The sequence below is a fragment of the Colias philodice genome, chromosome 11 (assembly GCF_061535455.1).
Source record: "Colias philodice isolate Cphi_HAF_F1 chromosome 11, ilColPhil1 Martin Lab GWU primary, whole genome shotgun sequence".
NCBI lineage: Eukaryota > Metazoa > Arthropoda > Insecta > Lepidoptera > Pieridae > Colias > Colias philodice.
This window is the reverse complement of record NC_143096.1, coordinates 2,665,188-2,683,234: the sequence shown is the minus strand read 5'-3', so window position 1 is coordinate 2,683,234 and position 18,047 is coordinate 2,665,188. Positions and strand designations below refer to the sequence as shown.

Below are 18,047 nucleotides of genomic sequence, written 5' to 3'. Positions count from 1 at the left end.
GACTTCCTCATGAAATTGGAAATTCTCTTTCATTTCAAGCAAAGAGCAAGAAAAACAATTACATTTTGTAAAAGAAGCTGTTTGTAATACTTATGATGTATTTTGTATGTATTTGCCTACTGAGCCGACGGTCCCGGGTTCGATCCCCGGTCAGGGCAAATATTTGTGTGATGAACTCAATTATTTGTTCTTGGGTCTGGGTGTTATTATCTATATATATGTATTTATAATATTATATTTATCGTCGCCTAGTACCCACAACACAAGCCTTAATTGAGCTTACTGTGGGACTAGGTCGATTTGTGTAATAATGTCCTATAATAAAAAAAAAATAAAAAAATTTACTATTTAATCACTAAGTAAGTAGAGCAAGTTCAAGAGGTGATTAACAGCAAGGCTATTTCCTCTAGTGTCTAGTGCAATCAAGCGTAGTCTGAAAGTCTGAAGTGTCTGGGTTAGATTAACATTACTTTTAACATTCTTAAAATATTATTATCTATCGATAAGTATATGAAAAAGTAAACATCTTTGTTCTTGTAAACAAAGACGTTTACACCATGTTTGATTCTATTGACTAAAAAGCTAACTAGATTTATTTGTAGTTACACAACAATCAAAACACATAAAATCTATAAAGAAACGTATCAATAAAACTAAAGCTTAGCAAACTTCACATCTTACGCTAATACATAATTTATACAAAAAGTTACCTGTAAATGGACCAGGCGTGCAAATCCTCCGAGTGCATGCCGCGAGGGTCGTGCATCAGAGGGTGAGAGGGCACTGAATAGCGCCTCTCGCCTCCTAAGCCCAGCGCTGACTGCGACATTGCTCACTGTTGTTAACAAATACATATATGTACTTATAAAGTTACACATTAGAAAAACAATGAAATAAATATGGTGGTTAAATTTACTATTTATTCACTTCGTCGTTTTCGTTTCACTGCTCTTATGAGTCCACTGATATTCACAAACATAATATAGATTATAGGGTTAAAACCGCGATTGCTAAAGTAACTTGAAGAAGTAATCTGCTTTATACGTATCGGGAAAAATGGACAAATCCGCATTACGTATATTAATAAACCAACGCGCATTGAGCAGAGAACTCTAGAAAATACGTATGAAAATATTACATACCGAATATTATATTAAAAGAGTAGGAAGGCACAAATTACATGTCTTAAATTTACGATAAGATTTAGCTTTGTAGATGATATGATGGACACTCATTTGGACACTAAATATTTGTAATAACATGAATTTTTGAAAACCTCTATACAAATGACTTAAATCTACGCGACAAATTAATTAATTGCACTACTCTAATGCACCTATTAGCATCAGTTCATTATGATTCATTATTACTTAATTAACATTGAATTATGAATTAATGTCAGAGTCACATTGAATTATGAATTAATGTTCGAGTCACTATTGGACATCTTGTTTGACTGTGAATAATTAACACGTAATAATTATTAAATCAATTAAGAAAAAGTAAAGAATCGATTACAAAAGTGCTAATAGATATCTATTAGTATATGTATATTACAAAATTATGAGATCCATGCAATAGAGAGTTCCTATATAAAGTGTAGAGGCACAGTAAGATTATTCAAATATGTATTAAATATTATAATAGTAAGTGTAAGCTGTTCTTATCTTAATTTAATTTCATACTGATTAACATAATGTAGTACTTAAATATTCACCACTGTCATCCCAAGGTATTGATGCTGGAATCCTTGTGTCTGTCGGTCGTCATAATCCACATTCTAACTAATATTATTCACAGCATCTGAAACAATAGGAAGGTACATTAGTGGGCGATTCTGCATTCATATATGGAAGTATGTACCAAATAATTACAAATTAAATTTATAAGTGTGTTGTAGGTTCGACTACATCTTATATATAAAATTCTCGTGTCACAATGTTAGTCTGCATACTCCTCCGAAACGGGTGGACCGATTCTCATGAAATTTTCTGTGCATATCGGGTAAGTCTGAGAATCGGCCAACATCTATTTTTCATATGTACCACGGGCGAAGCCGGGGCGGACCGCTAGTTATTATATATATATTTCTTTTATATTATGGCATATTCATATTTCTTTTTTTTTTAATAGGTAATTACACACTACGTTCATTCTATTTTTTTGAACATACACATTTATTAACAAATTATGTAAATAAGTAGTAGAAAAGTAACGACTTTCCACTTTCCAAATTAAAATCCATCCGTGTCTATGGATTTAAAATTACACAAATTGTAAGCCTAATCTCCCTGGACCCTGACCCACTTATCTACATCCTATTTGACGAAAGTCCGTCTGGCAAATCGGATGTGTTGTCAATCTGTCTGTGACCATCGGTACATAGCAAGTACATGCGTGATGCGTGTCACACGTGGTATTCAATCCCATTGTTATTTATACGATGTTGCGTAAACAGCACGACAATGCAGGAATTCGAAAAATAATTATTGCTGAACGTGAACCTCCCATATACGTTGTTCTATAGGGAGATAAAAAAGAGCGTACCAAAATCGTCGCCTCACTCCATGACGTGACAGTATTGCCATGACGCGACCTTGAAATGTGAATCTCAACGCGCCTAAAAAAGTTTCTCTTCCTAATCTTATAGAACGACCAATTTTACACATAAAAAAATAAGTAAGTTGATTTGTATGTATTCTTTTGCATTTTTAATTCATTTATGCTTACATGTTACTTAGGTACCATTACGTCATCTAAAATGCATATAACGATCAGCAATCAATAACTTCGCAAGACGCCTTGAACTAGACATTTTTCGAGATCAAGTGTGTGAGAAAAGTCATTCTTTGTTTATAATACACCTGTGTCACTCGGAATATGAAATCATCATGTTTGATGTTATATATTGCAACAACAACACAGTATACGCAATGCTAATAAAATGCGGAATAAAAAAGAAATAAACATATTTATGTAGTTTAGAATAGGCTCTGTAACGATATGTGTATCGTAATGTAGTATAAATACATAGAGTACCTAGACATTTATAGGCAGGTTACAGATAGTAAGCACTATCTTTATTACATTGTTGCATTATATCGCATTTTATTTTCATACTTTGCCGAGTATCTTGTTGTAATTCTAGAGTCGATCTCATCAATAAGCTATAAACCAACCATATATTTACTAAGTCATATTGTGTCTATTGTCAAAGTATTTCTGGCAAGCTATCTGAAATATTATATGATTTAGATGATAAAAGATTGGCACATTGCTTATTGATAAAATCATATGCCTCGCTTAAATTGGTATTGAAACATAAATGGAACAGTCCTAGATCCGGTTTAGGAATCCTAGTTGGCTGCTCTTCAAATAAAAGTAAAAAGCTAACTCTATAAGCTCTATGTAAATTGTAAAATCAAAGACTAGCCATTTTTTATAACATTAAGTAACCTAGGTATAATTGGATTCTCAGTTTTTTTTCCTGTATCACTAAAAGGATAATGCCAGATCGGGATTAAAAACTGCTTCCATAATCTGTTCACATTAATTCCGATTATGGTATTAAGAAAAAAAGGATTGTTACGATGCAATTTTTAAATAAGTTTTGATATCAATTCGATTTAGAATTTTCGTGTGTTATATGAAGGTCTGCAACATGTGGGAAATTGAAGAATTATTTTTGTGAAGCATCGTTGTTGTATTGTTTTTCCTTTGTTTTCTCGACATAATATAAAAATTAACAAATACATCATCACGCAGAAAATTCAATGAACTCTTCAATATCCGATGCTTATATAGCCTCAACACACCTTTCAAATGCGCAAAAAGTTACAAATAAATGCTCATAGATTGACCAAGAACTAGTATTATAAGAGCATTAAATAGCATGACTAAACCTTCGTATAATTCAAATCGTATATAGTATGCTTACTAGTCACTTCGGCACTAGTTTTAAACCGGCTCTCCAATCCGTATTATGTATACATAATACCTATATTTAATTTGTTCGCAACATGTCATTACATTTTGGAAGTCACTTGCAGACCCTCACCTCAATTGATTACCGATAACTATAAGTACAGGTTTTATCTATTTGCGTGTTAATTTATGGTAATTATGCAAAGTTGTTGCGATGACAACTCGTCATATGCACGATATATGACAATTGTTGATAGTGATGTTAAATATTAATAACTTGGCTCGTTAAATAAGGTTTTAGCATCCATTTCAATGCTGTTTAGAAGCTTGTTTGCTGTTGCAAATAACAAGGTTTGCCTACTTTACACCAAAGAATATACAATAATATAGATAGAGGCTCTAATACCACAGAATTGAAAAGTTAGGTAGAGCCATAGAAATCTAAATAACAAGGTAGGGTAGAGCACATAGTTATATTGAACGCGTAATAAAATACCAAACACTATAAATGTAATAACTAATTTTTATTATAATTACCATTATTAACATATTATACAGGAATAGTTATGTGAATAAAGAAGAAATGTGAATCACTTTAGTATTTTATTACCTAGGTATGACAAGGGACTCTTCAAATAATTATATTACTTAAATGATTAAAAATACTTCTCATCAATAAATTAGCAACTTTCTTGGTGGCATTTATAATTTATTCGTGAAAGTAATTATTTTGCATAAATGGGAATTACATATTACATAAAAAGTATCTAATTTATACAAATAGCGTAAGTGATAAGAATAATGTGAAAACGAAAAAGATATTATTTCTTATGACACAGCGGCTAGGTATGCATATGTAATTTATTTAACTAGAGTGGGATGATAAAGCTTTGTATGATAATCGTATGTTGCAAGATTATACAGAATAATTAATTATATAGTGAATGTTAAACTCCTGCAAAATGTACGGTAGTTATGAGACTGTAGTAATTCTATCGATGGTTGTATTGATAGCAAGAAGGTTTAAGAGTCACGAACTCACGTATCAAATAATGATAGTGCGTGAAGCAGGACTATGGGAGCGTACATAACTTATAGAATATTAATTAACAGCTAGTTCTACATGGTTTGATATTTAAATTCTTTATTAGGTAGTTATTTAATAGCTCGATGATTACTTAAATAGAGTCATTTATTTATTACCTACGTTATTTTAATCGCTTATCTGTAGGTATATTTAATTTAGCCATACATTAATGATAATTTTAAAACAAAATGAATATGCTTCATGATAACTGTGATGAAACCGAGATTATTATATGACATATGAGCGTAAGTACTACAACAAGGTGAATTATACCTACATGCAAAAACGGAATACGTAATAGCTATCTCATAAGACACGAAATCTTCACGCATTCCCGATTATCAATAGGAATGCGAAAAGGCTCCACTATAAATACCCGGGGCGGTATGCGTCGGCCGCGGCGCCTGCCGGTCGTTCACCGACCCTACCATTGTGCACAGAGAATATACGACAGTTGCAGACACAGACTATATCTACATATACAACTGTTGCAGGTACAGACTATACATGACTGTAGCAGGCATAGACTAAATAATGTAGGTACCTCGCGTCGGCACATGAAAGCGCATTTCGAATACGGAATGATTTTTATTTATTTTTTGAATAAATTGGTCATGTCTCGCTTTATATAATCTGATGGATCCATAATGTTGTCAATTTACAGATGACCATTACAATATTTGATTTCAAATGCGCATTGATAAGTTTCATAAATTATTTATACAATATAACATTAACATATACATACATATATATTATACTTATAATACATAAAATATAATATACTAATAACCCATGCTAATAACTAACATATTGTCGTTGTGTCATCATAAAGCAACGTACCTACTTATCTGATGCATATTGCATATACCTAGAAGGAATTTTTATATTATTTTATTGAGAACAATAATATAATTATCAAGCCTACCTACATCAAGCATTTCAGACCACAACGTTGAATCACCTTTTTCTGGTTTTAACATTGTTGAATCATAAACCAAAGCTGTGCTTTATTATTCGAATATGAATTCCAGAAGGACCAAAAATATATGGAAAATTTATTATGATACTATGGAAATCGAAAAATCTGAAGCATAAACACAATTGTGGAGAACAGCGCAATTAGGTACTTATTATTTAATCCAGTAAATTACAGCATCATTAGTACCAAAATAAAATTACTATTTTACGCTAAATATAATTTAATGACGAGGTCAAGATAACTTAAAATCAACGAAAATACCTTTATTAGTTATTAGTAATTTTAGAGTTAACAAAAGGAAATGCGAAAATGATTACAGGCACAAATTCCACTTATTCTTCACTTAACTTCACTTGATATTGACAGTAATGTGTGTTGTAATTTGTAATGAAGGAAGGTTTAAAAGTCGTAGGTTGTAGCTGTTACGTGAGTCATAATCTCTACATATAGAAAACTAGCTGCGCTTCGCGGTTTCACCCGCGTAGCTCCGCTCCTGTTGGTCTTACCGTAATGATATATATAGCCTATAGCCTGCCTCGATAAATGGGCTATCTAACACCGAAATAATTTTTCAAATCGGACCAGTAATTCTGAGATTAGCGCGTTCAAACAAACAAACAAACTCTTCAGCTTTATAATATTAGTATAGATTCTCTTGTCACAATGGTAATTAGCATACTCCTCCGAAACGACTGGACCGACTCTCATGAAATTTTGTGTGCCTATTGGTAGATATGAGAATCGACCAACATCTATTTTTCATAGCCATAAGTGATTAATAAGATAAGGAACATCGTTTGTCGGGGCAGTAATAAAGACAAATATTCAATTTCATTAAATTCAAATTCAAATTAAAAAGTTGCAAAAAATATCGAATCCATCCATCATTAATCAAAAAACGAATACCTACGATCTTATATAAAACAGTTTTAAAACGAATTGAAATTATTTTAAAATTATGTTCAGTAAGTTTTAGTACAAGGCCAATCGTGATAAAGCTCTTTATATATTTTATTAGGATTCGATTTTGTATTTTAACACATTTGATCCAAATTAGATCCAAATTTTATTTATTATCTATTGTTTGCCCTCATCTTCAACTTTATGAATTCGTCGCACCTTTACTTCACTACTTCAAGGATTTATCATTTATGTCATAATTTGTAATAACTGCAGTAGGTAATTTGACTAATTTGAAACTAAAATCGTGATGTGATCATCAACAAAAATTTAAACCGGATTAACACGATTTAATAAACATAGAATACATTATTTGCTTAACCCTACCACTACTACCTAGTACCTATACATTAAAAACTAAGATTTCTTTTCTAAATAATATTTTTCGTCGATGATGATTGTTACGGAATGAGATATAAGTAAATGATTCATAACTACCGCAAATAATAATTCGTACATTTTCTCTTTTCACTATCCATATTCAATCTTACGTACACGAAACTTAATTTAGCACTTAGTTTATTGAATTCTAAATCCATTTAAATTATGTAAACCTGCCATTTGAAAGTAAAATTATCTATTAACAGTTTATGCTAATATCGTCGCCAAATGCAAATATCAGTTGTATGTAAACGTTTTCACTTTCCTTCACAAGTACAGTTTTTGTACTCACGCGAAGATAAGGCGTTTTTATAGTCTTTACTTTAATTGTTTGTTTCATCATTGCAGAAATAGTTTATTACTAAATTAACGGTCTGCATTTTGTTTATTTCCTTCATTTGTTTTATACATATAAGTTTCACTAGGTATATGTATTTAGGAGTTATTAAATTTATTTTCCGTTTGAAATAACACATTTTAAATAAACAAAGTTTAAGGTAGTTATATGAAGCATTATTAAAATTAATGGTTACTTACTGACGAGAATAAGAGACGTAAAAGCGTACGTTAGTAAGGCGTAAACGGTAAAAGTATGTAAATATTAGGTAGGTAAACCATTTTCCATCGGAAAATTCAAATGCACTTGAACAATGTCCCCACTAAGATTTAAACTATTTTTTGTACTAACATAATATCTGGGCATTTCTTTTTTATATGATCGCATAAAAAGAACATTAATAATATTACTATTTCTGTAATACACTACTTGGACAAAGATATTTTTAAGTATTCCTGACTCTGAGAGTAAGTGTAGATCTATTTCTATATTCTAGATCAATTATTTAAAATTAACAATATCCGTACCGTAAGGCGTAATCTTAGGTAGGTACATAATTTATATTATACGAAGCAAATAATGTCTTAATGGATATTAGTCAGAGGTTTCGTAAATACAAATATTATTCATTCGGTCGGAATGTCGTTCGACTGTTGCAGGATGTAGCGGAGAGGAAATCTCTAATTTGTATTAAGTTATTTTGTATCTGAGTTTTTATGTAAACGTACTTATTCGTACATAATTTTTGTGAGGTTCATGTCAGAAAGAAAATACCAAATGCACTTTTGAGTTTCTTTCACAAAACAACTGTATCTTAATCAATTTAAAATACAAGGTTTAAAAAGTTACCTACTTATTTAATCAACTAGAAGGTATAATAAAATCTAATATACATAATATACAGCTGAATAAAAGAAAAATCATTGAATAAAAACTCAAGTCCTCAGTTTTTAGTGAGTCCAGGTAGGTAAAACTCTCCAGAATTCTGATTCTTCAATACATACTATAAAATAACGCCAAAACATATAAACAATTTTTCAAACATCTGGTAGCACACAGTTTTTACATGAATGCCAAATTACGCACAGTAGGTCAATACACGAGACAAGTTTTTGTTCATGGAAATGACAGGACGCATAACATTATTTTTATGCGTCAACTTTCATTTTTGTTTTAAAATGACTATGGATTTGTTTTATCTTTTGTTTGTGTACATTTTATACCTACATTTTTTAAAGTTCGGAGAATTATATTTTTGTATTAAACCCATGATTAAACCTACATATTGTACCTTCATAATATCTCGCCTTTTTATTTTTTGAATTCGCTAACAAATAATAAATTCAGTAAAAAATTAATGTGATTTATATGCCTTCCTAGACAGGAAAGGTTAGAGCACAACATACCTAACCATTGTGACCCCTCACCTGTTTTTGTTAAAAGTACTGACATAAATGCAGTAAAGGATGAACACAATAGCAGAAAGCCAATATTTTTGTTACGCTACATTTCACTGTCCATTAAATATCGATCCAATCCAATATCTCACGAATTTCCTTCCTACTGCATCCGTGCGTATCGCGCGCTTCCTAACAACGATTATTTTATAATCAAACCAATGAATATTTATCGATCGATTAACTTTTAATGCCGTAAGAAAGTGTTATATAAACATACATAATGTTCTGATCGACTTAAATTATTTTGATATGCAATATATCGCATCTTAATGATAATGATTGTAATTAAACATCGGTCTAGTTTTCTCAACTGCTTTCGAATTTGAAGTTTCTAATACTAGATATTTTTTTTATTTTCTGAGACATTTAATTCGCAAAAAATACATTATTGAATGTTAATGAGTCCAAAAAAGATAAGGAAAGAACATTTCAGATTTTTAAATCTTCCCATTTTTAATATATTTGATTAGATAATCAAATTAATATGATCCATCCTAGTTAAAAAATAGAATTTAAACGGTCGGTGGAAATTATTTAAATAGCAACGTGTATAAAAACAGTAATGGCTTCAATTAACAGTACATAACTATAAGCAAGGAAGGAACTATATACTTTAATATTTCTAAGAAAAAATTGTGTAAGTAATATGTACATGAAAATTAAATCTACCTGATCATTATTTTTTTTCGTGAAATTCAAATTCTCAAATCACATAAAAACCCGTCACAGCAAATTAGATAGTAAATGAGTGTTTTTGTTTTAGAGAAAACAAGTGATCAGTTTCACAAAAGAACATAAGAGCCAGCGCGCACGAGCAACTTTGTCTCCGCAACTATTTTGTCTCTCCCATCAATTTGTATGGGGAGTTGCGTCGCTACGTGCGCGCACTTTCATACTAGCCCATGGGTGGGAGAGACAAAATAGTTGCGGAGACAAAAAAGTTGCGGAGACAAAGTTGCTCGTGCGCGCACTGTCTAACAAAGCCTGCTGTAATCGTGAACTTGTCACAATATAATTCCTCACGTACGAACTAATTTTACGCATAACTCTGGAACCAATTACGTCACGATTGTATCTTCGACTTAACTGGCATTACAATATGAATGAAATTGCCTTGAATCTTGTATCAAGTGAGACGACACTTGACATATCGTACTTTCATTTGACGGAATACGAAAGTATCACAGATATGATAAATAGAAGAAAACTAAGTTTTCGTTGTTTCAAAGAAAATTACATTATGAGCGTAACGTTTTAATTCAAGGAATTCGTACTGAAATGTTATTGCGGTAATGCATTCTCCAAAAAGGGATTATTAATTGGAATAGGATGAGGGTAGTAATACAAATGAATCATTACGCTTTGTTTATTGTTTATTTGATCATTGATGTGATTAAGTTTTAGAGAATTATGGTCAAATTTTTTTTATAAAATACAACAGAGGAAAGTTAATTTGTAGGTTCCTGTAAGTAAATATCTTTATAAAATTTAAAGGAATATTCATTGCTATCAGATTCAGAACCATAAATACTGTTATTTTAGGTCAAGATTATTGTACGCACGTTTGAGTAATATTTCTGTTTAATAACGTATATTTTTTACTTCCAATATGTAACGCACATAATATTTACTATTAGAAGGCCGTGAGTTAAATAATATTAAATTTTACAATAAAATTATTGCGTATTAGCGCGTTCAAACAAAGAAACAAGCTCTTCAGCTTTAAAATACATATATTAGTACAGATTAGGATTAGAATTTTCCTATACATTCAAAGAATTTGCTCAATTATGTCGATTTAATTTATTTATACATTTGAATCTATCCAGTAATTAGCCAGACAAAGGGCCACACTACAAAAAAGGAACAAAGATGAAATAATGGCAACATTCGCAATCAAAACCTTTTAAAGCATGAACGAATGTTGCAATTTAATGGATTTTATAAAGCCATCTATTGAGGCGTAGTATTGTAAGATAAAAAGTGTAAACAAGATTAGAGTTTTTTCTTCATTATCTTGCCTATGATGTTGTCGAAATAGTTAGCACTAGTGCCTAGGCACCTTATAAATGAATTTTGAGAAAATTTATTTGAACATTTTCCAAATCCAGAAAATGCTTGATTGGCTTGGTTGGTTGTCTTCCAAGCCAGAGGTCGTTGATAAGATTCCCCAGGGCAAATTACAAATATTTGTGTGATGATATTGCTCTATTTCTGGTTGATTAATTATCTATAATATAAGTATTTATTTAAAATTAAATATGTAAGTTTATCAGCCATTTGGTTTCCATAACCCAAGCGAAAGCTTAGTATGGGATCAGATCGTGCCGTATGTGAAAATGTCCCGAAATATTTATTTATTTAAAATATCATTGTGATTGTAGAGTTGAGATTTTATACGCCATGCCATTTTTTATGAATTAATTAAAATGTATTGATTAAAAATATTACAAAAGCGTTTACAAGATGATGACACAATTACCTTGACCTCGTGTAACCTCGTGAGAAGTAATTCTCCCGCCAAATGATAAATATCTCTTTTCCCACTAAGGCATTGTAACACTTAGCTGAGGTGTGACTTAGATATTAATGCAACGAATAGTATTACCACTTGTAAGTTGTACGAGGAACCACATGCTAAACTAGCTGTTATCAGAAACATTTGTATTCACTTAAAAGCTGTTTAATTTCTTCCAGATACTTCCCCTCCCAAAGGTTCATCCTGACTCCTGTATTTTGTTTAGTCAAAGATATTTCACTAAATCTTGTGATATACTAAATAGTCCACCTATATTTATCGATATATTAGTCTTTATAAACAAATAATATCCGAGCAAAGCCAGAGTAATAACAAATTTGAAAGCTTCTTCTTCTTTTTTCAAGTGGCAACTCCCAATTTGAAATTCTTGCGATAGTATATACCTGACTGAAGTTTACTGAGCTTGGTTAAGTCTTCGTTTAAAATTAATTAACTCTCAACACATTACAACGCTCGCACATACCAAAAATAATTATGAATAAAATTAACTTGAATACACCAGTGACTTACAAACATTTAGCCGGCCGAAATATGAAAAGATTATGAATGCCACCGTTATCTTACGGTAACCAAAACATAACAATAACTTTGGCTATTATAATATTATTCTTTATTCTCAGTGCTTGAACTGTCTGCGTCCACAGTTTAGCCTAGATTTAAATGAAGCCTGCATATCCTAAATGTAGGTAACACTTAGGTTACTACTACGTTTTATGCAAGTCACAATTTTAGTTAGAATTTTGACAAGTTTTGTTACGGATATGCAGTTACTCTAGTGAACTTACTTTTTAACGTTATACATACATAAAACAGTTTAGGAAATAGCATTGACGTATGTAAGAGGTGATGCGGTAAGATTAGGTAGTCCGGTAGTCAATTAATGTATGGAGTATGGACACTGTAAGGTGATAATGTGAGGGCTAAGTATGAACACTGTGCAATTCGTAGCTTAAAGCAAACGATGTTCTGAAAAGATGACAGAATGCTGATGAATTATAAAGTAGCTAAAAGCAGGCTTTAGATATAAGGTCGCGGAAGAATTCTAACCAATACCCGCGGCCCCATCAACGGAACACAGTGGGGTTTTAGTCGGTACCTAAGAAATTAAGAATCCGACATAACCCACGGCTCCTTCTCCGGGGGCCGTGGGTATATCTTTGGAAGATTTCCCCACTATAAAAAAAAGGCTTTAGATATAATCTATGTACATATTTGTTACAATTTGTACATATTCTGTTTAGTCTGTTCCAAAAATGTTGAAAAGTAAAATGGTGATAAAGATTCTTATATTTTCTTATACCATAATTGTATGGTGATTTGAACTGCCGTTAGACATCATGATAATAAATGTTGCATTGCAAATTCCATAGAATGATTTCATCGATTATGCACTATTTGACACACTCATTTTTCACATCTTGAAGCGTGTCGAATCGTCTGTCACGAACCGTTGTTTAACCAGCCTGCCTACATCGCCAACCCCATAATATGTCGAGGCCGATCATTTACTGGGCATATCGTGGAACAAACCCGTTCTAACCGTAATAGGCATAACTGTTTTCAAGTTAAGCGAACTCCATTCGGTCATATAAGCTTGCGTTCCGACGAATTCCAAATTACATGTCGGCTAGAATCTAGAAAATTTCAGTCCGAATGTTAAGACGAAAAGCAAATATTATGATGTTTTGCTGTATCGGTTCTTTAGTTAAGTAGTTTGTCATTGTAGGTTTATAAATTGCCCTAATCGTGTCTTGTTTCCTGAAAAATATTATCTTAGGTACTTAGTTACGTCAGGAATATATTTGGTGGATCAAAAACTTCAATTTACAAATGTGTAACGATATCATGTGTCATGAAAATGCATGCATCAAATATAATTCAATTTTAATCGAAAGTCGATGAAGCTTCATGCTGCATGGGAGAGAGCATATAACCTTGATTCGCGAAGAAAGCGCCCGGAACGATCGACGCGACGCCAATTACATGCAAAACGAACGCATTCTCTTGACTTATAACTATATAAGAGTTGAATGCTAATGATTCAACTCGGAATTTCAACCTCAAACGTTTGAATGTCAAGATTATCCGGCCTTGTTAAGGAAACACGGAACTGCTTGCATTTACGTGACATGAATGGGTTTACCTGATTTGGCTGAGGTTTTTTTATTGATACTATTTTGGTAAACGTTTTTTATGTTGTTACATATTGTGCAGATAACATAAATAGTTTTTTTTTGTTTTAGAATCCTTTTTTACATGGCGTTTTTTGAAGTGACTTTTTCTTGACCCTCGTTGAACGCTTTACTAAGGGAAAAATCTTATACCTACAAGTATTCTGGTTTCGCGTCACCATCGTGCTAATGTATCTAATAAAATTCAAAATTAAATATTTTCACTTCTATTATTAATGTTATCAATTAATTATATATAAAAAGTAATTCTTATTCTATTTACAATTTGTTTTGTAAATACATGATTAATACATGCGCAGACAATTCAATGTTACGGTGATACATATTTGTGTAAAGAATGAGTAATGTAATATTAAATATTAAAATTCCACAATAATCTGTGACATAATACATTCAATACCCTGTATTACTAATAAAACGTACAATACTCCACCTTGAATGAACACATTGTATTATAATTACAAATAATATTATTTTATTTGCGTACCTATGACTCATTGAGCTAGAACTATTTACTAACGGTCTTAATAAAAGGTGTAAATAACTGGAAAAAGCAAATAAGCTTAGACTTTTTATTCGATACGGAATGGGATAGTAAAACGATAGGTTTTTATAGCTCTACTTGCACGTGCATATTTTTGTTGATCTAAGTAGGTAGGTACATATTTAATCTCTTTGCCTCTTCACATATTGAATTTACAATCTTTATTTACTGAAAAACTTGAATTTCAAAAATTCGTACCTAAATGTCTTTCGACCACTTTTAATAAAGTCGATGTTTTATGACACTAGATTATTACATATATACCTACCTAATTCAAAATGGATTGGACTTAAATGGAAATGTTGGGCAGGAAAACTATTTCATATAATAATCTATTATAAAATAACTAATTCAAATCATGCATATAACATATATGGGTAGTTCTACAAAGTAAGGAATTTTTAGCGGCTCAGCCAAATTATACTAAAAAAAACGTTTCAAAGTAATTAATTTGTACGGAATACTGTTATTTAAAGCTGCTTCTTGTTGGTCACTGAAAATAATTAATAAAAACATTTATTTATGCCACTAAATCTTTGTTCAAAGTGTCAAATTCTCAGGATCCTGAACTGTCCCTCGGACAAATTCTGGTTTAAAATTCGTCGTGATTTATTTACTTTTCTGTATCAAGGTAATTTGAAAGCCAAATCGGTGAGTTTACTGTGTTTTCTTGCTAGGTAGAATAATTATTATCTTATTTTCCCAAAAAAACATTAAAAAAATATTGTCAACATTTTGTCCCCACGCTTTCATATCAGGATCCTGGTCGATGTAAAATAAGCAAATAACAGCTAGGTTTTTTGTCGTGCGATGTTGCCGTTCAGCTGAGTCAATCAGACGTACGAAAGAGACAAAGAATATCATCTAGCTATTCACACCTAGCGCGTAGTACAGTCAGCCCGGCGCGGTAAGTAAGGGAAGTGGTGTCGTAATCAGTGAAGTTCCCAGAATCCTGGTAAGATATTTTTTACGTAATTAATAAATAATATTAGGAAATATAGCGTTTTGATACGTAAGATGCTGACGCAAAGGCCTAGTTTTGCTTAATTCTGGTTAAATGTTGTAAATTGATATGTTTTTTTAAATATTAGACAGATATTCTCAGGATCCTGGTCTCAGGTTCCTGTCAAATTGAAAGCCAGGATACTGAGGACCATCCAGGATCCTGATAAGTTCACACTAAAACATTGTTTCTCCGTAAGATAATTTAAAACTTTCTACCTATAAACATTAAACTACGTATAAATTAATGAAATAAATCATTTGAGTAGCTGTCGTAATTAAATATCTACAGATAATTAGTATTGGTAATGGTCATCTTTAAGTATGCACGTAATCTTTTAGAAACTTCGGAAAAAATCATAAAACATTACTTTTACCGATCTTGGCAGTTCCTAGTACTATTTTGACTGTAGGTGTTTACACTACAACTTAACTTATGTCATGACTTAGTAGAAAAATAAATCTTTAATAGTCTAATAACAATGATTATACACATGTAAGTGTAAAATAAAGTTGGTTGCATTGCACTGTATTTTAAACACTAAATATTATATTTTGTTGTACAGAAAAAATTGCGAAACCAAAGAAAAGCTAGAAATTGAGGTATGAAAAATTAAAATAGATCCCCTGAGATTGGCAGCTGAAAAAGAAAAAAGACAGACTACGATAAAAAAACAGACTCAAAACAGAAGCGAAAATTGAATTCCAAGAAATGTAGAGGCAAAGAAAAAAATGGAAAGGAAAATAAATACACTGACTGTGAGTGCCTTATCTGTGGTGGTCTCACAGCGAAAATACTACAGGAAATGACTGGTTCCAGTGTCTAGTATGCAATAATTGGGCACATGATGGATGCATTAAAGGCGATTCTATATTGTTTACATGCCCTGACTGCTCAGCTGACTGTGATTTTAAAATTTAGCATAAAAATAATATAGTATTGAAACCACCAAAGTTTAAATTTATAAAGAATAGACAAAATTAGATCACGAGGTGGGACTCGAACCCGCATCCTTTCACGTCATTCCGGGGCGGATGCCTGACCAATTCAGCCACTCGTGACCCACCAGAGCAATCTAATTTATTCTATTCTTTCAGTTTTATGTGTCTAAGGGACACACCGCGTGCCATCTATTGAGATGATTAACAACCATCTCAACCAATATGAAACACTTTTCAGTGAATACAATATTGTAACGATGGAACACGACCTTTTTTTTTGTTGAAATTGATATTTTTTGTTTTATGGCATTCAAATGCTTTATAAATATAAATTTATATTTTTAATTTATATATTTAAACAAAAAGTATCAATTTCAACCGCCAAAGTTATTAATACCTACCTTTTTATTATTTATTTTTACTAGATTTAAGTACAATGCTAGGATGAAGTGTTATTATGTCTAAGACTTCATTATTTTCATGTTGTTAACTATCTTTAAGAAGATTTTACTGAATTAAACTTAGAATTAGATTTTACTTAATTCTTAATGCTCAATGATCATTTGATGAATAGAGTTCCTGTTCAAGACTCTTTAAGTATAGAATTAGTATGTAAGCCAAGCATATAGCTATTTTTCGTTATTATTAAAGGTACTAGTACCATTAAAAATTTATTAAATAATACAAATTCATGTAAAACATGATAAATAAACGTTGATCTCTACCGATTTTTGTTGTTTTTCTCAGTTTCCTGGTGACCTGCTCAGTTTCCTGTGGCTTAATTTCCTTAAAATGGTCATAAATCGAAAACTATTACATATTCTGACTGTTCCGCTCTATATACTTTTAGAGACGTTGTACTCTTGTCATTAGACTCAATTCCGCAAACAGAACGTTTAAAAAAATGTGGGCCGAAATAAGACTCATTTTCTTCCATACTTTGTAGAACTACCCATATAATATATATGTATAATCATATCATAATGCCTTCGATCGATACCGAACACTTTTTAACGGTTTCAGGCTTCAGCATACATTTTATGGAATACAGTTTTGTATAATTATAATTTGAAAGAAAATTAACTAGATCAAGTGGCTATCTGTTCAAATAGTAAAGAAACTAGACCATTAAGTGAAGTAACAGTTGGTATGCATTCCTTATAAGTTATAACGGTGCCTTCAATGAGATAGCACATGTAGGTACATATATAAATGAGTAAGTAGTAAGTACAGTACATTACACTTTTATTTTTAACGTTACACTGTGTGGTATATGGCGAAGCTTTGAAACATTTTATTACTTTTTTGCTTCAAAATGTTTAAACTAGTTACAATTTTTATTAGCTACTTAGAGTAACTGACCTTTCAATTAAAATAATAGAAATAAAAACACTACATTCGTTGTGCAGTGTGCTAAATATTATCGTAAATTTATATTAATTATTAATATTTAATAGTAACTACTTATATTATTAATTTTTCCATTATATTTATATTTATAACGAGTGTAAATAAATATTTTATAACGAATGGCTTGTTATACTTGAAACAGCCAATAACTATGAATGCTTACTACGCGTAAACAATGGTTGGATTAAACTTTATGGTCTTTGATTTCATTGATTAAAAACTGTTTACCACAAAACTGCGCATAATAGAAAATCTATTTTTCCACCACTGAGAAAATGTAGACAATC

General features: G+C 31.4%; 1 protein-coding gene across 2 annotated transcripts in view; it reads right to left on the bottom strand.

Annotated features, from left to right (window-relative positions):
* LOC149484403 (ATP-binding cassette sub-family G member 8) overlaps nt 1-18,047 on the bottom strand; it is a 39,206-nt gene that overhangs the window by 10,820 nt on the left and 10,339 nt on the right. For both annotated transcript variants that reach the window (XM_089700560.1, XM_089700559.1), the window contains exons 2-3: nt 1,718-1,803; nt 711-835 (exon numbers count right to left, since the gene is read on the bottom strand). In XM_089700560.1, the coding sequence (XP_089556686.1) occupies nt 711-829 (119 nt within the window). In that variant the 5' untranslated portion in view covers nt 830-835; nt 1,718-1,803. The remainder of the gene's footprint in view (nt 1-710; nt 836-1,717; nt 1,804-18,047) is intronic.